The sequence below is a fragment of the Sordaria macrospora genome, chromosome 1, assembly GCF_033870435.1.
Source record: "Sordaria macrospora chromosome 1, complete sequence".
In the NCBI taxonomy this organism is placed as follows: Eukaryota; Fungi; Ascomycota; class Sordariomycetes; order Sordariales; family Sordariaceae; genus Sordaria; species Sordaria macrospora.
The window spans coordinates 4,553,464-4,570,817 of record NC_089371.1 but is presented as its reverse complement, the minus strand read 5'-3'; the positions used below and the strand labels follow the sequence as shown (position 1 = coordinate 4,570,817).

General features: G+C 52.2%; 5 protein-coding genes across 5 annotated transcripts; 3 read left to right on the top strand and 2 right to left on the bottom strand.

The window, feature by feature from the left end:
• Positions 1–463: 463 nt before the first annotated feature.
• On the top strand, positions 464–2,281 carry SMAC4_02924 (uncharacterized protein; the record flags this gene model as incomplete). Its single annotated transcript, XM_003348380.2, has 1 exon — positions 464–2,281. The coding sequence occupies exon 1, from the start codon at positions 536–538 to the stop codon at positions 2,279–2,281; it is 1,746 nt and encodes a 581-aa protein (XP_003348428.1). The 5' UTR covers positions 464–535.
• Positions 2,282–2,338: 57 nt separating this feature from the next.
• Positions 2,339–3,454, bottom strand: SMAC4_02923 (uncharacterized protein; the record flags this gene model as incomplete). The annotated part of the gene is made up of 2 exons (XM_066089859.1): positions 3,068–3,454; positions 2,339–2,999 (listed from the first exon to the last, which is right to left on the bottom strand). Exons 1-2 carry the CDS (start codon positions 3,241–3,243, stop codon positions 2,339–2,341), a joined length of 837 nt encoding a protein of 278 aa, XP_065945690.1. The 5' UTR covers positions 3,244–3,454.
• Positions 3,455–3,936: 482 nt separating this feature from the next.
• Positions 3,937–5,034, top strand: SMAC4_02922 (uncharacterized protein). Its single transcript, XM_003348378.3, has 2 exons — positions 3,937–4,249; positions 4,480–5,034. The coding sequence occupies exons 1-2, from the start codon at positions 3,997–3,999 to the stop codon at positions 4,623–4,625; spliced, it is 399 nt and encodes a 132-aa protein (XP_003348426.2). The 5' UTR covers positions 3,937–3,996; the 3' UTR covers positions 4,626–5,034.
• Positions 5,035–10,267: 5,233 nt separating this feature from the next.
• Positions 10,268–14,571, top strand: SMAC4_02921 (uncharacterized protein). The gene is made up of 3 exons (XM_024655521.2): positions 10,268–10,865; positions 11,487–11,995; positions 12,047–14,571. Exons 1-3 carry the CDS (start codon positions 10,713–10,715, stop codon positions 13,497–13,499), a joined length of 2,115 nt encoding a protein of 704 aa, XP_024511399.2. The 5' UTR covers positions 10,268–10,712; the 3' UTR covers positions 13,500–14,571.
• Positions 14,572–15,591: 1,020 nt separating this feature from the next.
• Positions 15,592–17,113, bottom strand: SMAC4_02920 (uncharacterized protein). Its single transcript, XM_024655520.2, has 3 exons — positions 16,983–17,113; positions 16,776–16,860; positions 15,592–16,310 (listed from the first exon to the last, which is right to left on the bottom strand). Exons 1-3 carry the CDS (start codon positions 16,998–17,000, stop codon positions 16,039–16,041), a joined length of 375 nt encoding a protein of 124 aa, XP_024511398.1. The 5' UTR covers positions 17,001–17,113; the 3' UTR covers positions 15,592–16,038.
• Positions 17,114–17,354: the final 241 nt, after the last annotated feature.

Here is a 17,354-nt window from a genome sequence, read left to right as displayed (position 1 = left end):
CGGGAGATCCCTGCACGACCAAGATCAGGCACATCTGGTGGCTTGGCAGCGGGAGAGTGGAGGAGGGGTCCGACGGCGGGGGACTTCCAAAGTTCGAAACAGACAGTTCTGACAGTGACAAGAAGCCGCCACTGAGCAAAAGCCGATCTCGCATCAAACCGCCGCACAGTCCAATCAAGCCCCGAGGAAATGTCAATTTCAAAGCAGTAACCTTCTTGTGACTGTTGCTATCTACAGCAAACCTTCTTGAAAAGAAATATAACCGAATCTCGAACGATTCTGGCAGTTTGGTTTCATGCTTCCCATATCTCAAGACAATCGAAGTCCTTCTTGAAAAAACAAACCCGTTCGTGGTTTCCTGGAGTTTGCGTGGCAAACAAACTTGCGACTGCATTGATTTGTCACCAAAGAGTAACTCTACTTAGCTCGGCGCATTCAACTCTTATTGCTCGACAATCCCCTACCGACCCTTCCAATCTCAAACAATTGAACTTCACAATCACGAACTTCAGGCGCTTAGCCTGCGACGAACACAATGTCCGCGATCCTCTCCGTTGACGACCTCAACGATTTCATCAACCCAGGTGTAGCCTGCATCAAGCCCATCGAGACGCTACCGACCGCCGCGCCGGCCGTGAGCAACGCCAACCCCTCCAACGAATTCGAGGTCATACTTGACGGCCAGCAACCAGAGGCCAAGGGCAATGCTCCTCCAGCCGAGATTTCCCTTACCGACTGCCTCGCCTGCTCCGGCTGCGTAACGTCTGCCGAGGCGATGCTAGTCAGTCTACAGAGTCACAATGAGGTTCTCAACGTGCTGGATTCCGCCCCAGCCTTGCAGCTGGTAGGCCCTGACGCGGACGGGAAGTACTCGGTCAAAGGCCTTGAAAACGACGCCGCGAAGCTATACGTTGCCAGTGTCTCCCCACAGAGCAGAGCCAGTCTGGCTGCAGCGTGCGGCAACGGTGTCACAGAGCAGCAAGCTGGTCGCATGATCGAACAACTCTTCCTGGGCGAACAAGGTCTAGCAAGAGGTGGAAACTGGGGGAACAAATTCACGTGGGTGGTGGACACAAACACGGCGCGGGAGGCAACTCTTGTCCTTGGGTCTGACGAAGTACTTGGAGGCTCGATAGCGCCGTCCGACAAAGCGGCTACACCAATTCTCACTGCTTCGTGCCCTGGTTGGGTATGCTATGCCGAAAAGACACACCCCTACGTACTACCACATCTTTCCCGGGTAAAATCACCACAGGCCCTCATGGGCACCCTCCTAAAAACATCCCTTAGCCGCATCCTCAATATCTCCCCTGACAGGATATGGCACTTGGCTGTGATGCCATGTTTCGATAAGAAGCTCGAGGCTAGTCGCGAAGAGTTGACAGATGCTGTCTGGGCTGGGGACGGCAAGCCGGGCAGAGGTGTACGAGACGTCGACTGCGTCATTACAAGCAAGGAAATCCTTATGCTTGCCGCATCCAGAGGCCTTAACTTTTTCGGTCTGCCGGCCTCGGCGCCGTCCCAGCACCCCCAATTTCCTGACCCGTCGATACACGACTTCCTATTCCGGCCCGGTCACCGTCAGCAGTCACGCGAGGCTGGCACATCCGGTGGTAACATGCACTTCATCCTTCGCAACTTGCAAGCGAAGAATGTTGGTTCCCAGATACAAACAGTACCAGGGAGGAACGCCGATGTTGTTGAATACAAGGTGATCGCGGAATCAGGCGAGGTTTTGTTCAAGGCGGCGCGGTATTATGGCTTCCGAAATATTCAGAACCTTGTCCGCAAGCTGAAACCCGCAAAGGCGTCCCGAATGCCTGGCGGAAAGCCCTTTGGTAGTGCCAAGAGGCCGGCAGGTAAAGCTAACGGTCTTGACTATGGCTATGTTGAGGTAATGGCTTGCCCAGGCGGCTGTACCAATGGAGGTGGCCAGATTAAGGTAGATGACCCAGTGATAGTTGGTCGGAAGGGTCTCGTTGTAAAGCCAGGACCCTTGGAACAGAAGGAGTGGCAGAAAGAAGTCGACGAGGCGTACTTCTCGGGAGACGAGCCAGACTCGGAAGTCCAGGATGATAGTTCCGACTTGGTTGTTGATGGCATTTCCCCTTCACATATCAGAAATGTCTTGACCCACTGGTCGACAATAACGGGGATAAAGCTGGAAAGACTGGCGTATACAAGCTACCGGGAGGTGGTCAGTGATGTCGGCAAGGAGAAGAAGATGACTGATACCGAGAGAGTCGTCCAACTTGCGGGGAAGATTGGTGGAGGATGGTAGAGGGTCGCACACAAGGTTAGAGCCCTATCGGAGGATCGTCAATATGAATAATAGAACTCATCCCGCTTGACCTCCACGGCGAGCGAACCCGAATCCTCCTCTTCCACTGTTATCTGGGCCTCTCGGTGCCCGTATGACTTGATCTTCATCCCGTCGAGAATTTGATCTGCTAAGGTTCGGAGAGGCTTCTCCGGACCGCCTTTGGCCGTTGGAGCCTGGCTTTCCCGAATAGTTTGGGTCGAACAGCCCCCTGGGGCCTGACTGTGAATTGGTCGGTAGGCGACGAGTCTGACTCTCTGGTCGGCTGTCGGTACGATGCATACCTCCGCGTCCTCTTCCTCGCCTGTGATTCTGTCCGTCGCTGCGGGGCCTGTCGGCTTTGTCGGTTTCCTTCGGCGGCGTAATGCTGCCGGGCGTTGACAGGCCAGAGGAACTTGCTTCTCCAAAGATCTTCGCCCGTGCCTCCTCATATCGCCGTTGTTTCTCCTCCAGTTCTCGTTGCTGGCGCATTCGGATCTCTTCTGGAGTCTCTTGCTTCTTGTTCTTGTCCTCGTCATCATCCTCGTCGTCCTGTAGCGTTAATCGCTCTAGTCCAGTCACCGGGTCTCTTTTCGCAATTACCGGTCTGCGGCTGAGGACTTTCATGGCTGGCTTGAAAGGCGTGGTCAGGGGCACCGAGCTGGTCGCTGCGAGGAAGTTGATTTCCTTTTCCGATTCCCTGAGCAGCGAGTTAACAAAGTCCGTTGTCCATAGGGAGATTGTGAATATCAGTACAGGGGCTCCTACGCTGCTTCCCATAGCTTCCGCTGCGCCTCGGCGTGCATAGCTAATCTTTCTGCTTTTGTCATTTTAACTTCTCTCTCTGGTTCAGGCGACTTCGACGGTTCTTCTTTAGCCGCACGGTCCGCTAGAGATTCCCAATCATCATCCCAGGCGTCAGGGACGCTGTCATTCTTCCCCATCGCTGAAGGTGCTGTGCCGAATGATATAACTTAGAATGTATGTGGTGGATGTTCGTGGGAAATATATGTGGCACAGGGTCGCAATCGATGACCATGTAAGAATATTTGCGCAGAAAGAATGGATGAGGTTGGGACAATCAAACAACTGAACCAAGTCGAAGGATCGATGAGTTGTGTTCGGGGACAAAGAGAAGTTAAAACAGCTCCAGGGATGTGGTGCTTGCGCAGTTCGCTGCACATGCAGCAGGTGTACCCACACAGGCCCGGGGGTGCCTGATAGTGGGGCTTTCGTGCCAAGATCACCCGGGGCCGCACACCCGCACCAAGCAGTTGTGCACGGGCTGGCTCACGCTCAACTTTCGGGCAGGCTGATAGCGCCTCAACACCTTGAAACTCACGTCGTTGACAAAGCCGGAGGGGACTAGGTAGTGTGTTCAATTCTAAAGCAGCATACCGCCTGATGTCGCTTTCAGAGCCTTTTATCTTGGGATTATATGACAGTGCTCTTTCCCAATTGTCAAGACACTATGTGTCTTACTTAGTTGACATCGTATATTTCATTGCAGCATGCAAAGTTGGCAGGTAGGACGCTACCGCAGGGCAAGTTCGATGGCTGTTTGCTCTCATGTTAGGTCGGTCCCCACTTGCTTCATCCTTGTAAATACCTTCCTGCAGTGACCTCGACCTTCAACAGGTACAAGGGACACTCCCCAACGACCATCCTCATCAAATCCTCTTCATAAGAAACATTGTATGCAAAGTCACTCAGAACATCGGTTTCTCCTCCCGAAGAAAAGTCTGCTTGTTAAAAACGTACAAGTTCCGAAGATGAACTCAGACGAGTTGATGCCCGATTCGGCTCCGGATGCCATCCCCGCCAACAACGGCAACGGCAACGGCAACGGCAACAGTAACAGCAGCGCTGCAGTTACATGGAACACCAAGAAGTTCAGGGACGACTATGATATGATCAAGATTAGATTGACGGATCAGAGATTCAGTTCAAGTAAGTAGAGATGTTCAATCTGCTCTTTTCTCGCTACCAATTGTCCAGCCAGTCAAACCATCACCACCGCCATCTCTTCCCATTATCACTGTTACCCAAGGACATCCATCCCCTGGTTGAGGTCCGGTTTATAGCCAGTGATCGTTTTACTGGTGTTCAACAACAGAACACATTTTCACGATATATTCTTCTGGCAACCATTCTAACACCTAGTTTTCTTCCAACAACAGCTAATTTCAGAGACCCTCTTATGCCGTGTCCTCCCCATCACAGACAGTACCCAGGACATAGCACACCTGCAACGGAGAAGCGTCTGAAGGAGTTGATAGCCAGGATCAAAGGCTCTCCCATGAATGATGGTGATGGTGATGTCTAGATGACAGGTCCCTAGGTTTATTGGGAGCACTCGGAGGAACGAAAGGGTGATTTCATTTACGTTCTGTATACACTCTGGAATGCATTCACTGTATCATGGGAACTTTGCAACCGCTTTAGGTCGATGGGGTAACTTTAAGAGAAGGCAACGGTACTCACAAATGGGATGTCAGTGAAGGAGGACTTGGCATGACAACTCGGACATGCGAAATTCGACAGATGGTTTTCCACCTAGACATCGCATCTACATGTATTCATACGCACTCAGTTCTCTCAATGCTGCATATCAGTCGCTGTATATATATATTTCATCCGGGAAGGAGCAAAGTTGTCACAAAGCATCACTTACACATCTCTTGCAGTCGCTCATTTGCCTACAGTCGATTTTGCTGAAACAAGTCATTAAGCATTTGCCTCGTCTTTTCGCAAGCACATGCATTAACTTCTGCACCCCAGGTCTAGAACTAGTCTCTTTCCCCAGCTAGATGGGAGATCGAGTGTGGTCACTCTAGTGGTAAAATTCTCTTCCCCCCCGATTCCATGGGACACACTAATTTCATGTGCAATTGGAATGCTATCACAACACGGGAGCTTACTGTCCAAGTGCGCGGCCAACCGCTTTCTGAATCCTGATCCTTGCTTCTTCTGACCACTCATTATCTGGAGGCGATCCTTAGGGAAGAACTAAACTGCATAGACAGCTGGGTGATGGGGTGGACTATGTTTGGGAAAAGAGACACATATGATAGGGGAGTTTGTATTCGTGCCTATGTATCTACCCTACTTTCAGTGGCTCGTCTGGCCCACCTACTTAGGTAAGGTAGTGATAATCCCAGAGAGTCTTGTGTAAAGGTCCAAATGAGCAGAGGCAAGAGCCAAGTTGTAGTCGCAAAAGATGGGGAGGTAGTGTGTAACATAAGTTGTGATGATGGTTTACACCACTAATCACCAGCCTTAAGCAAGACGGGATAGTAGGAACCAACCACCTCTACTTATCAGATCGATATCGGATATCTACCTACCTATATTCGTCTGGGCCGGAGGCGGCTCACATAGGTACCCATAAGTAGGTCGGTAGATACAGGTACAGTCGAATATCTCACCAGGGGCGATATTGATAAAGCAGTGCAACTTACAAACATGACATAAAAATACTATTAAGGGCCGATGCAGGAGCGGGTAGGGTGTGCGTTGGCGGAGTGTCTGCTCATGTACAGTTGAGCAAAATGGTTGAGTGGAGGTTTCGATCCGGTTTCAGTTCTCCAAGGTCGATTTCATTCGACTGTATTCAATATTTATACAGACCGGTAATTATATCTCTGCTTGACAGGTAATATTGAATCACCAAGTGGATGCTACCTCTTGTGTTATTGTGTAACGGTCAAAGCCTGCGTGTGTCATGTCGGAGTTTTGCACTGCGGCACGCAACGACGCTTGATGACGATAGAGGAGAAAGGTATTCCGGATTGGCTTCTCCGATTCTATGCCGCGGAGTGAGGAGTTGCCTGATCTGTTTTGAACTTCTCAGGTAAATGGTAACTTCAAACAGGCAGCTGAGGTGACTCGTCTGAATTCAGCTCAGCAAGCATGCTTGTACTTTGTGGTATAGGAGAACTCTCTCCGCGCGGAAGCACGACACTGTCAGGGACTGGAGAGATGGAAGACATGCAGAGCTTGAAGCATGTTTATCCACTTCGGTTGTGAAGTACGGCAGGGCCGTCAGGTGCCATAGACTATAGATCCCAGATCTGGCCCGAGAAGCGCCATGTCTTCACTTCTTCCCTTCCCCTGAGTAGTCTCGATGAACGGTAAGTGTAGCCGAGAAACTGGATGCTTGAAGCCTGATATCAGGCACGAAAGCCATGCTATTTAGTGTAGCACCGCAGCTGAGACGGATAAGTATCTTGTGAGGGCCTTTTTGACATTCGTCTTTCCGCACCACCACTTCCCAAGATCTGGGTGATTGATGAGTAGTGTTTTAATGATTGCTTCCCAGTGAGACTGGAAGTTAGTCGACAAGATTCTACTGGTATCCTCAATGAGATGTCACCTGGATAAAGTCCAAGTTTCATTGAGTTCCTGGAGGACCAGCGCATGATGGCAGCGATGCCTGTTGACCTGTGTCTCGTCTGTCGTCACCCGCCAGTGTGTCAGACGTCAGAACGTGCCGACTATAATTCGAGGCGGTGGAAGTATGTTGTATAGGCAGGTACAGGGCGGCGAATTTGCAAACTCTGTTCATTGGTCCTCTTGATGCTGGGCTGAAAGGCGGAATCTCTTTGAGTTGCGTTTGTCTTCGAGCCCCAAAGCGGTCATAGAAGCGGTGATGCTAAAAGGCGGCGTTGGGGGCGGTAGAGGATTGCTTCAAAACCGCCATCCTCCTCTTTATGACGTGCCCCCTTGCAGCTTGCCGCCCGAACGAGATCTGTAGTAACACCTAGGGTACGTACCTAGAACCCTTACAACCCTGACCGGAACAGAATCGACAATCCTCTTTTTCATACGTGTCCGGCGGCCAACATGCTTTCCCCTGTCGATAACCATTCAACCGATTTTTCGAGGCCGCCTTTGACACGTTCACGATCCGGTCACCGAGTTTTGGGTCTTGTCCTCCCAACAAACACCAATATCGCACTGTTAGGTCAGGACTTGGATCACCAGTCCTTTTCGTCCATTCTGTCTGAACCCGTCTGCAGGGCCCCCACCGCATGCTAGTAGGTACCTTATTTTGTATCTGCCATTCTGCGGAGAGCACCGCTATGGGCATGAGGTACATTCAAGTACATCGCACCTCTCACCACACGTTGCCTCCGGGAATCGATCAAGTTTTGTCTTGGCCCCTCTCTAGCGCAGCAGAGGCGGTTTTTTTTGGGCAGACTTTGAGGTCGGAGTGATATGTTTGGTTGCTTGGGTGATTCGTTGGTAAAAACACCGCATGCGCATTACCCAACCCGGCGGGGAGTTTAACATACGGAGTATCTTCCCCTCTTCGTTGCTTGCCAACCACCGAAACAAGATTTGGAAAGAGGAGGAAGAGGAGTATGCAGACTGTGGTGAATGGTGATAGATAAAGACTGGAGCCACGGGTCTGGGCAACGAGGTGCGAGAGGACAAGTCCCAGACTGAAGCGGGTATGTTGGGTGGCTATCACAGGCTTTCGTCGACTGAAGTTTTGAACCCCGCTGCGTCTAGTCCCAAGCCAGCACTCACTCGGCGAGCACTTGGGGAGTTGGGATGGACCTGCCCTTTCTAGCGTCCTGTCTCTTTTGACTGGACGACGTTGCTGTTCTCTGAAAAACCAGGGTCGGTCCCGTCTCCGCCCGGCTACGAGGTCACCTTCTGCCCCACTTCTTGACAACCTGCCCGAGTGGATTTCTTTGGTGAGTTCTGGCACTGTTTCCTTGGGTACACTGCAGAGTGCAGTGAGGTGACACTCCTTCACCTGTTACGACAAGGGCCAAAAAAGAAGAGACAGCGCGCACGGCGAACATTGGATATCGGTATCAGGAAGCGCGGGGCGGAGTCTTTCAGGTAGTATGCAGGTGTGCTTTTTGGGCCCAAGCGGAAGCCTCCATTCATAAGGACAGCCCGTTCTGGTTGCCGTCGGTTCGAATTTCGTGGTCGGTGCCTTCACCTTGGACTAGCACCGGCAAGTGGAAATTTTAATACTGGGCTGCTCCCACCCAAAATGGAAAGCCCCTCTCCCGCTACACTACCAGAGTACTAGACTCTCCTCGTCTTACCCCGCGACCTTTTTAACTGCCACCACAACCATCCGAATCTGAAAAGGCAGACACATTATCCGTCGCCTTCTCGCAAGTCGTTTATAACTCTTAGCTCTCCCGCGCCCGGGGGGATATCGATACTCGACAAACACCTACACGAGGCAACGACGTCAAATACCGTGTGCAGACCCGTGCGACCGCGACACCTGCAGCGGCCGTGACAGCGCCGATCTCCCAACAAAGACGCGACCGACGATCGGGACGAGAGCACCGCGAGCGACGGACGATACTGCGACCACGCACCAGACAGTACCTTAACAAAATCAACTTAGCAAGCCCTCGACAACGACCCGGTCGTAGACGGCCTGTATACCATATTCGCATTATATCCAGCCTGGCAACTGGCGCTCTGAGTACTCGCTACTCGTGGAGCAAGAGACAACATGTCAGGCCCCGCCGAAAGTGCCGCTGGGCAGGCCGTGCCCGCTAGCCACTCCGCCGACAGCCACGGTCACGGTCACGGTCACGGCGCCGGAGGGTTTGACCTACTCAGGAGGGCAACGCAGGCCATGATGTCGTCCAAGTAAGTGTGTGGCTTTTCCCGCGTGAAAGAAGTTGGAGGACACCACCCACCCGAGCCCCTCTACCCATCCTGTATTCCCAAGCACGTTTCCATGCACTTCTGGGTCCCTCGTTCTGTTGCACAATGCCTGTCGTTGGAGTTGCACCGCTGTGGAAGTTCCAATTACAAATCGCATGTGCTCCCATCAAGGCACCCCGTTTTACCCTCATTATTGCCGGCTTCCGTTGGGCTTCTGGAAGCCCTAGCACCATTTAGCCACAATCTACTCGGCGGCCAGACTCAAGGGGTTCTGCCGCCGTTGAGGGTGTTGTCCCAAGGACCCTGAGATCAGATCCTGGTTTGGGGCACCTGCACCTGCGCTTCGTCAAACCTCGCTTGGATTCCGTCCAAAAGTCGGTCTGAAAGCTGGATGGATTCTATTTGAGGCTGTCAGCGCGTGTGTCGCGGTGATAACGTCAAGGTGGTGGCAGCGGACTCGACTGATGCTCAGCCACCCCAATGATGTTATCTGGATGTCGCAAATCGATCTTCCCCCTTTCCCCCAAACCCAGTTTCCCATGTCACAGAACCACCTCTTCTTTTGCTTCTCCACAATCACCAAGAACTCGCAAAGCCCATCAGCCCATGGCTCCATCACGACGTCTTCCCCCTCTCTGCTGGAGTCCCGGCCGTCACCGTCCGGACAGCCGTTTGCATCACGTTGAGTCAGGCTAGCGCCGTCATCGCTACAAATGAGCGAATCTCCGTTCAGACAGGGCGGGACCAATTCCAGGGTAGGACTCCGCCTACCGGAAGCTCCCTTGTGAATCCACGCCCGGCTTCTGGCACACCACAGATGCGTCGGCGTGCGTATATGCCGCATCAATATCCCCTTTGGCACTGCAAACCCGTCGTGCTACGTTTCCTGAGTCCTGCCGGGTGCCCTGGGGGTCTGCGGTGGTAATACACAAGTGCACAGCCTGAGGTCACAGGGAGTTACGGAGACGGGATTGACATCCTGAGTGGTCTGACTCGCTGGCTACGACGAGGAGCTGTCCACTGATGTCCACTGCTGCCCCAAGGAAGATGCAGCGATTCCCACGAAATGCCCTGATCTTTTTTCCGCCCACCCCTCCCGTCTCCCCCCTTCTGTCCGACCCGATCTTTTGGGGACCTTGGAACTGGGCAAATACCCGCTCTTTAGTGCCTCTAGTTGTGGCCCTGCTTGTGGTCCGAGGGCCAGGCACCCCCCCCCCCACCCCCCTAATCGGCGGCAACCACATGGCAAGTATCAAGGGTACTTTGGTGTACATAGTACATCCTCGCTGGTTTGGAACCGAGTTTTTGCTCTTTTTTTCGGCATCAGAAAGCAACGGTTTCTCTCATTTCTGGGCGCTTTTGCCGTTGTTGCTTCGGATGCTTCGACTGGCTTTGCAGGATCTGAACAGATTCTGAACAGGGAAGCGTCTCTTTGGGCTTTTGGCTTTGGGACGATCCCTTTTGGGCAAACCAGATAATTCCCCGGTTGCTCTCGTCATCGATGCCCTGTATATCCACCCCTCCGCCTGGGACAGCTCATCAGCTCACTGGCTTCACTACCCCCAGTCCACTCAGTTTCACGCAACTATCCATCATGAGTTAGCGGATTTCCCACCACGAACAACTGCTTTTTTGTTTCTTTCCGCTACATACCAAACCATACCCGACCTCACCTCTGTTTCCCCTCACCCCCACACCGTTTCTTCGCACCATCATAGCTTAATCTCCTGTCATCTTGTATACTGTCTGGACTTCTACCAACATGGAAGATATTAACAAGCGCAGCAGGCCTGCCGCAACCGAGGAGGACGGATCGGACCAGATCGGCGTAGACTCACCACGCTCAGGGGTCGCAACCCCGCAGCCTGATCTCCATGACAAGCGGTTGCCGGGCATTATGAGCTATTTCAACCAGGTTCGTTCACAAAGCTCCTTTTCGCGCTTCCTGCCCTTCAAGGCGAACGGGCAGACCACAGCTGCCTCCGAAGCCGTTGCGCCTCGGACCGAGGAGTCTCCTGGGGCTGGCCTCACCCCTGGGCTCCCACTGAGTCCCGTTGAACCGGAAACACACAGTGCCTCGGCAGACGAAGGACCGCCCCTTCTGGCTCATGAGGTTCTGGGACCGGTGGCAGATGTCACGCCGCCAGCAGATGACCAGATGCACCCATACCCAACCCCTCCCACGTCGCAACGGTCATCGGTGCGCAACTTCAAGGGCGACGCGGGCAGTGAGAAGTCAATAGGAGCTACACCCCCTCCTAACTCACGCCCAGCCAGCCTTCATCAAATGAGCGCGCCGGACGGTGGGAGGGGATGCGGTGTTGCGCGGAGGTCGTCACTGCTGGCACCCTTGACGGCCACAGTTGATGGATCGAGCGTGCCCGCACCTCATCTGTCGAATCCTGCTAGCCCTGCCCCCAATGTCCCGAACTCCACGAGTTGGTTGTGCGGTGGTGCCAGAGAACCAGAAGACCTTTCCTATCCGTCTGCGTCTGTTGCGCATCTTAAGAAGCTAACAGATGTGACTGCTACAAAGAGCGGTGCTTCTACCCCGACACGTGCGCTTTCGACCGCCCAACCATCGCAAAGTGAGGAAAAGCAGCCGGAGGAGACGAGCAGGACGAACAGCGATGAGAGTACCGAGCGGGAGAGCCGCACAGCATCCCAGACACCAACACCCTCCACGTCTTCCGGCGGAGCACCGGCATCGAGAGGAAAGCTTACAATCAAGGTCGGAGAGGCTCGGGGTTTGAGAAGGTGCAGAGACCCATACGTAGTCGTGGTATTCCAACGGAGCGAGCTGATTTCGCCTGGTCCTCGTCGTGCCGTTGAAGATGACGATGACGCGGCAATTTCTGCCGTCCAAACCGGCGGAATCCCTATCCAACGCCAAGGCAGTGACTCCGGCCGGCCAATGGCAATTCCCATGCGCAGTCGGCAGAGCAGCAACACGAGCCTTACCGACTTCAACACGTTTCGAAGACGCAACTCATCCCAACCCCGGCGGTCGTTCACTAACCCCACCTGGGACGCTGAGGCCGTTTTGTAAGTGGCTTGAAATGCACGGTTATGCTTGGGATGCTGACCAGTTATTAGTGATGTGGTAGACTCTGACATGCTTGTCGATATCTCCGTATATGGCCAAGGGCCATCCGGTGAGGAGTTTCTTGGACACGTCGACTTCCAGGCCAACAAAAACGAGCCAATTAGAGGTTGGTTTCCCCTGCAAGGCCATGCCGATACAATGGCCGAAAATGCGCCATCGGGCGAGGTTTACGTCGAAGCCTTCTACCAAAGAGCCGAACAGAAGCATTTTGGCCCTGAGGACTTCCAGATTCTCCGACTCATCGGAAAAGGCACATTCGGTCAGGTATACCAGGTTCGGAAGAAGGATACTGGTCGGATCTACGCCATGAAGGTCCTATCCAAGAAGGTGATTGTTCAGAAGAAAGAGGTGGCACACACGGTGGGCGAGCGCAACATCTTGGTCCGTACGGCCATGTCCGACTCGCCTTTTATTGTGGGGCTGAAGTTCTCCTTCCAAACACCATCGGATCTCTATCTTGTGACGGATTACATGTCAGGCGGAGAGCTATTCTGGCATTTGCAGAAGGACGGCAAGTTCGAGGAGAAACGCGCGAAGTTCTACATTGCGGAGCTTATCCTTGCGATCCAACACCTACACGAAAACGACATCGTATACCGTGATCTCAAGCCGGAAAACATCCTTCTGGACGCCAATGGTCACATCGCTCTCTGCGATTTCGGTCTTTCCAAGGCCAACCTGACAAAGAACGACACCACAAACACCTTCTGCGGTACGACCGAGTACCTAGCACCGGAAGTTCTCCTTGATGAAGCTGGTTATACCAAGATGGTCGACTTCTGGTCTCTGGGCGTTCTCGTTTTCGAAATGTGCTGCGGCTGGAGTCCATTCTACGCTGAGGACACTCAACAGATGTATAAGAACATTGCTTTTGGCAAGGTTCGATTCCCGCGCGACACACTTTCTTTGGAAGGCCGAAATTTCGTCAAGGGACTTCTAAACCGAAACCCCAAGCACCGCCTGGGTGCTACCGACGATGCCGAGGAATTGAAGAGGCATGCGTTTTTCGCCGATATCGACTGGGTTGCCCTTTCCAAAAAGCTCATCACACCGCCCTTCAAGCCGCAGCTAAAGAGTGATACTGATGTGTCATACTTTGACCCCGAATTCACCAATGCGCTCAACGCCAATGGATCGCTCAATGAGCGTGCAGCTGCGTTGGCCAGAGGCTATGCCACGTCTACTCCGCTGTCCCCTTCAGTACAGGCCAACTTCCAAGGCTTCACCTTTGTTGACGAAAGCGCGCTTGAAGAGAACATGCACGATCGTTCTTACCACAGATACGAGGACGATGAAATGGCTGACGTCCCAGAGCGGCGGAGGACAGATGATTGGGATGACGTTCATGAGGCCGACCAACGAGCCGAGAATCGGATGAGCGGTGTCGTCAAGTCTAACACGACTGAAGACCAGATGTTTGGCGGAACCAACTTCGACCCTTGAATGGCCCATGCCACGCAAGCCCTTCTTTGTTGCGGCAGTTGTTTTTTTCTGTCTGTTGTTCGGCTTCGATGTATTACCCCTTTTTTTTCCCGGGCTTCAGATATGGTAGCGGTATAAGAAAGAGAAAGATATTTTCTGTTGATGATGACCTCAACGAGAGCACCCACCACCACCATGGCAAAACATGCATTTTATTTTTACAAACAAAAGGCGGTTCTCACACAGATCGGTGTATTGTTCGGATCTTTTTGCTTGTAACTGAACAGCACAATTTTAAGGCGGGGCGTTAACGGTGGTTGCTTGATTGGGTGTTTCCAAGCCGTTTGCATTGCACATAACGATCAAAAACAAGAAGAAAGGGAAGTGGTTCGAAGGCGGTTGTTATGCGGTCGAGTCATTTTGTTTTATTTATCTTTTGGTGTGAAGCGTGGCTTGCGCTTGATGCAATATTGTCCTCGCTTAGTTCCTTGCGGTTGCTGTTGTCATAAAAGCTTGTCATTTTTGGGGAGGAGGGCATGAGCAGATGAGGGGGAAGAGACTGAGAGAGACATCTGGAGATCCGTATTATTGTACTCTGTCAGGATGATGTGATGAACAAACATCAGTACATATATGGGCAGCTGTGAGCTGGGTTTGAGAGAGTGTGGGTGGGTGAGTGGGTGAATGAGTGGTAGGGAGTAAGAAGTATGATCATTGTTTTTTCCCCATCAAACATAGCGTTACCTGAATGACAGAAGAGTGCCCAGTACTGAGTACACCTGCAGGGTTCGTCGAGAACGGGCAGAGAGATTTATCACACGAAACAATCACTTGGCCGAGCAGTTACCATAGTTTCTTGTCAGTCAGGCAGCCAGGGGCATCATCCAATGCGTGTCGTCGTGTGTTCGTGTCCGCTTATGTATGGGATTGTGGGATACAGTAGTAGCAGCGCTTAGCGAGAACCGAAAGTAATAGTAATCATGTGTGAAGGACGGTCGAGGCGGAACGAATACCTGCACAGAAGAAGAAAATTGTATGTATGATGACATCGAGTGTTTGTTTGGAATATGTAGGTAGGGTAGGTAGTTCGGGGCCTGACTTTTAGGTCGAGCGCTGGACTTAGAGATAGTATAATGAGTATAACCAACCACCTTTTCACACCATCTATTGACTTGAGTGTTTTATTTTTATTTTTTATTTTTTTACAAGGCCGCAGAGGTTTCCTTTTTTATGATTCTGAAATGATACCTGACAGGTATCTCCACGGGTAATGTCACATCACAGCAGGTTGATCATGGGCTCGCGTGGCGTACCCTATGCCCAAGGCCCGATCCGATGAAGGTGATGTTATGTTGCAATTATTAGAGATGAAGAACAAGAGTGAGATGGAATGACCAAGGGGCTAATTTAGGTTTTGACGGTTCAGGGTCTTCGGGTTTCAATTGGGGAGTGTCACTTGCTCCAATTTCCCTAGGCAAGTGTTACAGACCAAATCACAAGCTTCATGACTGCTGGTAATGAAATGGAGAGATTCAAATGCAAACGGTTGGATACTTGAAAGTCCAATCTAGACCGGATAGATTACACAGTAGGTAGGAGGTTCTTATGTGTTTATGCTGCGATGACAGCCCAGTGAGCCCAGATGGGATGAAAGACCATGGTAAGATCTCTCGGATGGTAACACAACCTAAGGCTCCGACAGGTGCTTGCTTGCATGTGTAATCACAGATATGATATCTTTACGGATGAGGAAAAAAGAGAAGGGCTTCAAATGATGATGATATAACTCGGGTATTCACTAGACTCAGAGGGTCCCCAGCGTTGGGGTACTGTGAGTTGTGAAGGAGGAGGTATTAGCCGAGAGGCGTGCGGATGAGGAGATACCTTATATCTGATGGAGAGGGAGACAGGATTAGGATGGTAGTTGTGAGAACGCAGTTTTAAGGTTAATTAAGTTAACTAAGGAGCAAGATAGATACTTGGTTGATCGGACGAGTCTGTCGCAGTTACTTCCTAGTTGTTATATGGGTTATTTTCAGAGGGCTTTAGGGGTATCAAATTAGGTGAAGGGAAATTTATCACTCGAGGTCATATGTAGATGTAGGCTCATGACTGCTTATACTCTGGATTGGAAGTTATACATGGAATTCTACTCCTCTACAAACACACACGGGGGCTGGTTTGTTCATCAGTAATGGGCAAGAAGTTCCTCTCCCGTCCGTCAAGCGAGCGCCATGCGAAAATATGCGCACAGCACCATCGGACCGTCATCAAGCCCATGTCGTGTCGGTAGTTGGCATAAGATTGAGAGCTGCGGGAGGAGAGGCTGGAAAGGATGGGATGATCCGCTCAGGGGATATATCAAGACATTGGCTGGCCGGGGGATATCGATCGATCGCAAAACCATTGTGTCCATCTTTCTCGTAGACATTTTCCCGTTCTCCCCCTTCTTTTTCTCAAAATCTCGAATTTGGGTCTATTTGGGAGAGACTGAGTTTAAATGATGTCTGGATTGGATGATCGGGAGCGGAGTGACTGAGCGAGTACCGAAACGAGTCGCTTAGTGGTGAGCACCCTCCTCCTCCTCCTCCTCAACGAGCCAGTCCTCGACAACGGCGGCGGGGGCACCGGCATCGGCGCCCTCCTGGCCCTCAACCTCGACAGCCATGTTCTCGTACTCCTTCAGGCTGGAGGCGAGGTCGGCCTCCTCGGGAGACTTGGGGGTCTTGGGAAGGCTGAAGGTGGCGACGTGGCCGACGGAGTCGGACTCCTTGATGGGGGTGGGCTTGTAGGCCTTGAGCTCCTTGAGGTAGAGCTCCTGGACGAAGTCGGCTAGAGAGAAGAAAATGGACAGATGATGTCAGAACCAAGATGATGTCAGAACGGACGGACGGACGTATGGACGGATGGATGGATAGGTCGGCTGGTTTATGTCGGGGCCACGAGAGGCTGGACGAGCTGTCGGGCAATGTGCGGCGAGGCGGGTAAAAGGTTGTCGATGGCAGAGCAAGCGAGCAGGATCGCCGGTCGTATATGAGGACGACGAATTCTTGTATCATTGGATTGCTGTCATCGGTATGCACCGACTATCGTGTCAAGGTAGAGGGTGTGGTCGTCGTGGCCTTGCACAGAGCTAGTCGGATGTTGTGCCGAGCTATCTCGGGAGGTATCGTAAAGTCGCCATCACGGAATCGGAACCGTATCGTACGCTAGTCGTCGTCCATGCCGGGAGCTATCCAACCTATCCGTCGACCCGAGGGTGTAAAATGTTTGGGCAAGAGAGAGAAAGGGACGTACCTCTCCGCGAGACGGTGGGCGCGATGAAGGTCCTCATCTGGGGGCGGGCAAGGCGGGCAACGGCCGCAACGGCCTGGCGGGCGCTCTGTGCGTTGATTAGCTCATTGTCCGATTCCGAATCCCATTGCTGTCGGCCAGCCTTGGTGTTTCGATTCCAAGCTGCGATCCGGCATCGATTGCGGCAGTCGCCCAGGAAAAAAGACGTACCGAAGTCCGGGAGAGCATTTTGAATGTGCTGGGCGAGATGCGTGACGCTGCGAGGAGAGGTAGCGAGCTGAAGGTCACGGTGGAGGTCGTTGCTTGCGAGACTTTTCAAAATATCCCGGTTGGACTTCCATTGGAGGTTCTCGGGTCCGGCGTGCACGGACGTTCTCTCACCCCTCTCACCTGGACCAGAGCAGGTACAAACGCCGGAGCTGTCACGTGATGCAAGTGTTTCTTTTCACTTATCACGCGAGTTCACAAGGCCATAAAGACACGGAATCTAATAATCTATTCAGTTTGGGGCAAAAACCAAGTGAAACTCTCAAAACATTGTTATTTTAACAGTAGCGCTGCGATTCTGTGCAGCAAAGCTGC

Coding starts and splice junctions, on each gene's coding strand:
- SMAC4_02922 (XM_003348378.3), top strand. CDS start 3,997: ATGCAAAGTCACTCAGAACATCGGTTTCTCCTCCCGAAGAAAAGTCTG. Junction 4,250..4,479: donor GGATCAGAGATTCAGTTCAA/GTAAGTAGAGAT, acceptor TTCCAACAACAG/CTAATTTCAGAGACCCTCTT.
- SMAC4_02921 (XM_024655521.2), top strand. CDS start 10,713: ATGGAAGATATTAACAAGCGCAGCAGGCCTGCCGCAACCGAGGAGGAC. Junction 10,866..11,486: donor TTATGAGCTATTTCAACCAG/GTTCGTTCACAA, acceptor ACTGCTACAAAG/AGCGGTGCTTCTACCCCGAC. Junction 11,996..12,046: donor TGGGACGCTGAGGCCGTTTT/GTAAGTGGCTTG, acceptor ACCAGTTATTAG/TGATGTGGTAGACTCTGACA.
- SMAC4_02920 (XM_024655520.2), bottom strand. Junction 16,311..16,775: donor GCCCACCGTCTCGCGGAGAG/GTACGTCCCTTT, acceptor TCTTCTCTCTAG/CCGACTTCGTCCAGGAGCTC.